Below are 7,842 nucleotides of genomic sequence, written 5' to 3'. Positions count from 1 at the left end.
ACATCAAATTTGACTCCATGTCCTTTTTCTTTTTTTTGTGCAACCCTCGTCCCTAATGTATCAAAAATCTACATCCCTCGTCTTCTCGTCTAGATTCTATCAATTTCAACCGTTTATTCAGTCATGTGCAAAGCATGTGAGGGTATTTTGGTCTATTTATTTTATTTCTTTTCTTTATTATTTAACTTATTTTTTCACCATCATCCTCATCATCTCATTTTATTATTCCCAAATAGAAAACCCTAATTTTATACAACTATCATCTCATTTCATTATTCCCAAATTAAAAACCCTAATTTTATACAACCTTATTGATGCCCAGTAATTGACGATTTAGTTGAATTATCAATTTCATATAAATATATCAGTTTCGTCTTCACAAACCTCGTCGATTCTGTCAATTTAATGAACCAAAAGAATATATCAAATGTAAAAAGACAAATTTATTCAATTTGACGAATCAAAAGAAAATATAAAATTTAGAAACAAACCGGAGATACAGAAGTAGATATATCAGACATCGGTTTAGAAAAAGACTCCGATTTGATACCGGGTCGGGTCGACTCGGATAAAGCTGGCCAAGAAACAGCACCCATTACCGGCGAATTACCACCTTCAACGACACCGTTTACCACCACCGAGGGTTTATTCCAATCCGACTTCTTTACAATACCGGCATTGCAATCACTAGCAGCATCTGAGCTTTCCGGTTGAGTTTCAATCGGAATCGTTGCCAGATCAAGAGTCCGATCAACAGCATTCGTCACCAGAGATATCGAATCATGCTCGTTTCCATCACGAACAACTTGTGCCCAATTTATAACGCTACTATTGTCTCCGCCGTATTCTCCGGAATGAGTAATGCTGGCGGTTGATGAACCTGCTTAATCAGAAGAAGGGTGAAGAAATTAATAATAATACTTGTTGGCTTTTTTTTTTGGAAGAAGGGTGTAGGATAGATTTGAAAAAAGAAATGGTGATGTTATTCTTATTGAATTAAGAAATTAGGGTTTATTTTTGAGTTGAATGAGGGAGAAGTCAAAATGAGAATAAAAAAGGTAAAAAGAAAATGATACAATGACTAAAATACCCTCACATGTTCTACATGTGATGGAGTTAACGGTCAAAATTGACAGAATCTAGACGGGAGGACGAGGGATGTAGAATTGTGATATATTAGGGACGAGAGTTGCACAAAAAAAAAAGGACATGGAGTCAAATTTGATATAAAATTCAGAGACGAGGAATGAAATTTTGTCTTTAAATCTATTACGAGTAAAATATCTAACAAGAAAAAAGGTTCTTATCTCGGTTCGAGAAAGCTATAAATGCAATGTTGGTTTTCAGTAGTTTATTTTCATCTTCTTTCAACGACCAAGTTATTTACTTACTTTTGTCCTTCTTATTTTTGTTCTAAGCTATAAACAACAATACACACAACTTGATTAAACACGTGAATCTTGAAACCCCTCTTAATTTTCATCTTTGTATCATCATAGAAACATTTATTCAAGATTGATTGGTTGATCAAAAAGATGGAATTTTTTTCATACCCATCTCGTTCATCTTCTCCTACTTCACAAATTTCTTCCTTTTCATTTGGAGATTTGGTTTCAAAAGTCAAAGATTTTGTCAGCTCTGCAATTTCTGTTGCTCTGGGCAATGTTTTCTCTGCTATTTTCACCTTCTTCTTTGCATTAGGTACGTTTTTGTCTTTAATTATTTGCAAGTTTTAGTTTTTGATGTGGGCTTATGATTAATTGAATTGGGGTTTCTGGGTTTTGTTATTTGGTACCAAATTTCCCACCTTTTTGATTGTTAGTTTGTTATAGCTTCACATGTAGAACAACCATGAAGAATTGGTTGATTAAACTTAGGTCTTTACCACACATAAAAAATTGGATTTTGATTTGAATTTGATTGTTGATATTGTTAATAATTTGCAGTGGGTACCTTATTAGGAGCTATGACTGGTGCTTTAATTGGTCAAGAAACTGAGAGTGGATTTGTTAGAGGAGCTGCAGTTGGAGCTATTTCTGGTGCTGTTTTTTCGATTGAAGTTTTCGAAGCGTCTCTTGTTTTGTGGCAATCTGATGAATCTGGGGTTGGGTGCCTTCTCTACTTGGTAAATATTTCTATTTTCTTGCCTTTATGATCTCAAGTGTTTCGATTTATCAAACTATAGATAAAGTTTAAATTTTTGTTTGAAAATTTTTGCTTATAGAAGAATCCCTCTTTTGTAAGATGTAAAAGATGACTGATTTAGGGAAATTAGTGCTAAATTGCCTAAAATGTTTTGGGAATAAAATAGATTAACTACAACCGCATAATATGACTGACAAGGATTAGATAATACACAAGGAGATACGGACTTCGTATCCACAAATGGTGGTACATGAATATTCTCATTCTTGGGAGAGATCTTAAAAAAAACAATGTTACAAATATCTATTGTTGCTTCATTGGATCTCATTTGAATTAGGATTCGAAGGCATCTCAACAAAAATGGTTGATTGAAAGCCTTCTTTCCCCAAAATATTTATTGAAGTTTTCAAGAATTATCCAGTTTTTACAAAGAGAAGAGTTGATAACTTCACCAGATCTTTTTTATCATGGAAAATGATGATGACATGGTGATTACTATATGGATTTTGATGACGTTTGGTTTCTTTTCATAAGATTTACTGATAACTAATACAACTTTTACCAAATTTATGACAGATTGATGTCATTGTAAGTTTGTTAAGTGGAAGACTTGTTCGTGAACGCATTGGTCCGGCCATGTTGAGTGCGGTACAAAGCCAGGTAAAGTTTTTTTACTTTTAATCAAGCATTTTTTCCCACGTTCCAATTTTGGTTCGAAAAAGGAGTTTCCTACTTTCTATCTATTGATCATTTTGGATTTAATCTAGATGGGAGCGGTGGAAACGGCCTTCGATGAGGCTCATAATATATTCGATGTTGGTGGTTCTAAAGGTTTGCCTGAATACTCGGTTGAAAAGATACCTAAAATCACTGTTACATTTGACAACAATTTGGATGATTCTGGCGAGAAAATGTCGTGCTCTGTGTGCCTTCAGGTATTATTAGCTTATTCTAGAACCGTTTATAGCTTCTGAAACACAATTTGGCAGGTTAAGTGGATTGGTAAATGGTTTTTCTTGTACACTGCAAAATGGGTTTTCTTGTACACTGCAAAATGGTTGGGTCAACCTGGAAACCCTTTTTTTCAAAATACCTAAATTTTTATGTTTGTGTGTCAAACATGATCGATCACACTAATTTTAAATATCTCAATAATGAGTAACTATAGGCATGGCTTTTTATACGTGGTAAAAGGGTTGGGTTGACTAGAAAAACTGTCTAAAATTTTTGTACTTTTTATACGTTAGTGTGCCCAATATGATCACAAAAACATACTCCCTCCGTCCCAAAATGAATTGTCGCATTTGACATTTAGAAGTCTTTCTTTCATGACTTTGACTTTAAATATATTTGTTTGTTTTATAAAATATTTTATGTGAATTATACTAAAACACGTTTAAAATCTAGTCCATTTCATCAAATTATATAAAACAAACAAATATATTTAAAGTCAAGTGTTAAACAACTCCCGGCTTTGGACAGCTAATTTGGGACGAAGAGAGTATTATTTCAGTAAAGTGTTAAACAACATCCGTGTCTAACTTTGGCTGTGGATCAACTTCCGGTTTTATTGTTTTCTGAAATGATTTTTATATATACAAATAATGATCTGTTTTTTTGTATGTGATATTCTGTTCAGGATTTTCAACTTGGAGAAACAGTGAGAAGTTTGCCACAATGTCATCACATGTTTCACCTACCCTGCATCGATAAATGGTTAATACGACATGCATCCTGTCCATTATGCAGGCGTGACCTCTAATCTTTCTCCTTCACTCTTTGTAAATTTCCGAGATGATACATTTTGTTCGTATTCTGACACATAGGAAGTTTCTTCATTTGGCTGTATGCTACCTTTTCTTTTTGTACACGATATTATAGTATATAGTTAGGTCATACAATATGATATATGTATTGTGATACATTTGAGTGTCCATCAGTAGTTAGATAAATTTAACATGCTAGCCCTCTTGGGGGTTCTTGAGTTATCGCTTTGGTTGTTTAGCCACATTGTTCTTGTGTTGTTATGGGACTCATGTGGTCTATACCTTATACACGCGTGGTATGGTTACATATGTACTATCTGCATTGCAGGTTGTGTACTAAAAGATTTGTTCATTTGACCCGTTTCAATAAATGCTTTGTTCCCATCTCTTTGCGAGTATTCTTCTTGACTAACACATATGTAGCGGGACTTTAGATCTTTATAACACGTAATCGTTCAAATATCGTTCTTGCATTGTATTAGCATGCTAAATCTCAGTACTGGATGTTTTTGGTGGCCAAAACAAAAGACTTCATAAATGAAAGGAGTTGTTAGCTTATAGGTTTCTGTTGATGAAAGCTTATCCACTTCCTTCTTGTTGAAATATGCATGTACAGATGTACTTTTGCCTTATTTTATAAAGTCAAGATGTACTCAACAACTTATGCATGTCCTAATATTTATGATGAAAATTGTGTCAATCTATTTGAGTTTGTTAAGCATATTAAGTGCAAAATTATCCAAGATGTTTGAAGTACAGGATTAAATCATAAATTGCAGCTCTAGTGTGTTTGACAAATACGTTCCATTTTATTATGGAAAGTTTGGATATAGATATGACGTGTCATACAATTAAGGCAAATAATTAAGCGATCTAACATTAAATGAAATCCATTGAAGCCGATTTGATTATTCATAATTATTATATGACTTATCATACATGTCGAGCAAATAAGCAATATATCATCAAATGAAACGCGTAGAAGCTGATTTGATGATTCATAATTTGGATACAACTATGACTTATCATATAATTTTTTGGGTAAGCGATGAAACCCTCCTATGAACGAGCACATTGGCTCCTCCATAGAAAGTAAAACCTCGGGTAATCAAGTCCCTCCGAGCGCGACATCTGCTTATCATATACTTTTGAATATGATTGAACTAACAACAGATGATTAGTATATGGAGAGTGGCTAATGACCGTATTTCAACTCGGAAAAATCTTTAGTCGAGGAATGGAAATCGAATAGATAGGATGTGTCAACTGCAGTTTTGCTATCGAGACAATTAATCACTTGTTCTCATGTGACTTAGCATCGGAAGTTTGGAGAAAGGTGAAAGTTTGGATTGACATTAATCTTTTAATTTTTGGGTTATGGATTGGATGGCTTTCCTGGTTCGACGAGCAACAAATTTCTTAAGTTAGAAGAATCGCTTATGTGTCATTGTTGGTGCTTTGGTTTGGGTGTTATGGCGATAGCGAAATGAAGTTATTTTCTCCGAGATACAATTGAAGAAAAGTGAAATCTTTGATAACATGGTTATATAGTATATGTAAATCTCCTTTAAACTAATTGACTTATAATGCCATTGTGGTAGTTTTGTTTATTTACTTCTAGTTCTTTGCTAGTAGTAGTGAATAAAAGTAAAAGTTGTTTAAAAGGAAAAAAGAAAAGAAAAAAAAAGAGTAATATAATAGTTGAGGGACTTTAATGAAAATATAACAATAAATCAGTATCTTCATTAAATCATTTACCTATCATTTATAGGTTTTATTTATAGGTTTTAGGTGTGTTTGGATGAAATTGGCTGGAACTGAAGTTTATAGCTGGAGCTGGAGCTGGAGCTTATGGGCTAGAGCTGGAGCTTATTTTTAAAGCTGGTAGCTAGAGTTTATTATTTTTTATAAGGGTGTGTTTGACGCAAGAGTTTATAGGAGCTTATGGGAGCTTATGGGAGCTTGAGCTTATGATTTTAATAAGCTCAAAGTAATAAGCTTTGTTTGGTAGACATAAAAAGTAGAGCTTATGAAAATCACAACTTTAGAAATATAAGCTACTTCTAGTAACTTATGAAAAAAAAGTAGAGCTTATGAATTGAAAAATAAGTTCCAGCTAATTTATCAAACACTTCTAAAAAATAATAAGCTCCAGCTACCAGCTTTAAAAATAAGCTCCAGCTCCAGCTCTAGGGTGTGTTTGGATGAGGAGCTTGTCGGAGCTTATGGAAGCTTATAGGAGCTTGAGCTTATGATTTTAATAAGCTCCAAGTCATAAGCTTCGTTTGGTAGACAAAAAAAGTAGAGCTTATGAAAATCATAAGCTCTGAAAAAATAAGCTACTTTTAGTAGCTTATGAAAAAAAGTAGAGCTTATGAACTGGAAAATAAACTCAAGCTAGTTTACCAAACACTTATAAAAAATAATAAGCTCCAGCTACTGGCTTAAAAAATAAGCTCCAGCTCCAGCTCTATCTCATAAGCTTCAGCTCCAGCTCCAAGCTCCAGCTCCAGCTATTTTCATCCAAACATACCCCTAACCCATAAACTCCAACTCCAACTCCAACTACAAGCTCCAGCTTCAGCTAATTTCGTCTAAACACGCCCTAAGTGTTTGGTAAACTAGCTGAAGCTTATTTTCCAATTTATAAGTTCTACTTTTTTTCATAAGCTTATTTTTTTAGTAGCTTATGATTTTCATAAGCTCTGCTTTTTATGTCTACCAAATAAAGCTTATGCCTTATATCTTAGTAAAATCATAAGATTAAGCTCCAATAAACTCTCATAAGCTTCAAGAAGCTTGTGTGCCAAACACAAAAGCTAAAAGCTACTAGCTTAATTTTACCAAAGATACCCTTATGTAACGACCCGACTTTTTATGTAAAGACCCGTCCTAATCCATAAGAACGAATACAATAACATATGATTACATCGCGAGGTATTTGACTCTATATGATACATTTTACAAACATTGCATTCGTTTTTAAAAGACAAACTTTCATTTCATCGAAAGTTGACAGGCATGCATACCATTTCATAATATATCCAACTATAATCGACTTAATAATATTCTTGATGAACTCAACGACTCGAATGCAACGTCTTTTGAAATATGTCATGAATGACTCCAAATAATATCTCTAAAATGAGCAAATGCACAGCAGAAGATTTCTTTCATACCTGAGAATAAACATGCTTTAAAGTGTCAACCAAAAGGTTGGTGAGTTTATTAGTTTATCATAATCAATCATTTTCATCATTTTAATAGATGATAATGCTAAAAACGAACATATATTTCATAGCATTATTCCTCAAGAAAGACAAGCTTTTAGTTGCAATTGTTCTATTTACAAGCGATATTCGTTTAAATAATAAAAGGTGAAGACAAAAGACAGATTCGACGAATTGAAGACGCAAACAACCAAAAAGCTCAAAAGTACAAAATACAATCAAAGAGGTTCCAATTATTGATAAGAAACGTCTCGAAATTACAAGAGTACAAGATTCAAATCGCAAAGTACAAGATATTAAATTGTACGCAAGGACGTTCGAAAATCCGGGACCGGGACCAGAGTCAACTCTCAACGCTCGACGCAACGGACTAAAAATTACAAGTCAACTATGCACATAAATATAATATAATATTTAAATAATTCTTATAATTATTTATATATTATATAATATATTAAAAATCGTCGGCAAGAAAAAATTCAAAATGTGTGAGCTGGTTTTACAAACTCCGCGAGTTACGGAGTTTGTAGTGAAAATGGGCCGCGACTCGTGGAGTTCCCCTGGACTCAATTCCCTATAAAAGTCAGCGAATTCTGATCGTAAAAGATATCCTAAAATCTCTCTTTCTCTATCTATATACGTAGTATATATTTATATTTATATTTTAATTTTAATTTTAATTCTAATAATAAGGGTATGTT

At 33.4% G+C, this 7,842-nt stretch overlaps 1 protein-coding gene across 2 annotated transcripts; it reads left to right on the top strand.

Annotated features, from left to right (window-relative positions):
- The first annotated feature begins 1,384 nt into the window (after nt 1–1,384).
- Nucleotides 1,385–4,296, top strand: LOC139896571 (NEP1-interacting protein-like 1). 2 transcript variants are annotated; one of them, XM_071879215.1, is made up of 5 exons: nt 1,385–1,701; nt 1,962–2,125; nt 2,722–2,805; nt 2,913–3,080; nt 3,785–4,296. In XM_071879215.1, exons 1-5 carry the CDS (start codon nt 1,536–1,538, stop codon nt 3,905–3,907), a joined length of 705 nt encoding a protein of 234 aa, XP_071735316.1. In that variant the 5' UTR covers nt 1,385–1,535; the 3' UTR covers nt 3,908–4,296. The 2 variants fall into 2 exon arrangements, with proteins under 2 accessions (XP_071735316.1, XP_071735315.1); XM_071879214.1 differs by having other exon boundaries at nt 1,947–2,125; nt 3,785–4,294.
- The last annotated feature ends 3,546 nt before the right edge of the window (nt 4,297–7,842 follow it).

The sequence above is a fragment of the Rutidosis leptorrhynchoides genome, chromosome 3 (assembly GCF_046630445.1).
Source record: "Rutidosis leptorrhynchoides isolate AG116_Rl617_1_P2 chromosome 3, CSIRO_AGI_Rlap_v1, whole genome shotgun sequence".
NCBI lineage: Eukaryota > Viridiplantae > Streptophyta > Magnoliopsida > Asterales > Asteraceae > Rutidosis > Rutidosis leptorrhynchoides.
This window is presented reverse-complemented; position numbering and strand designations above follow the sequence as displayed.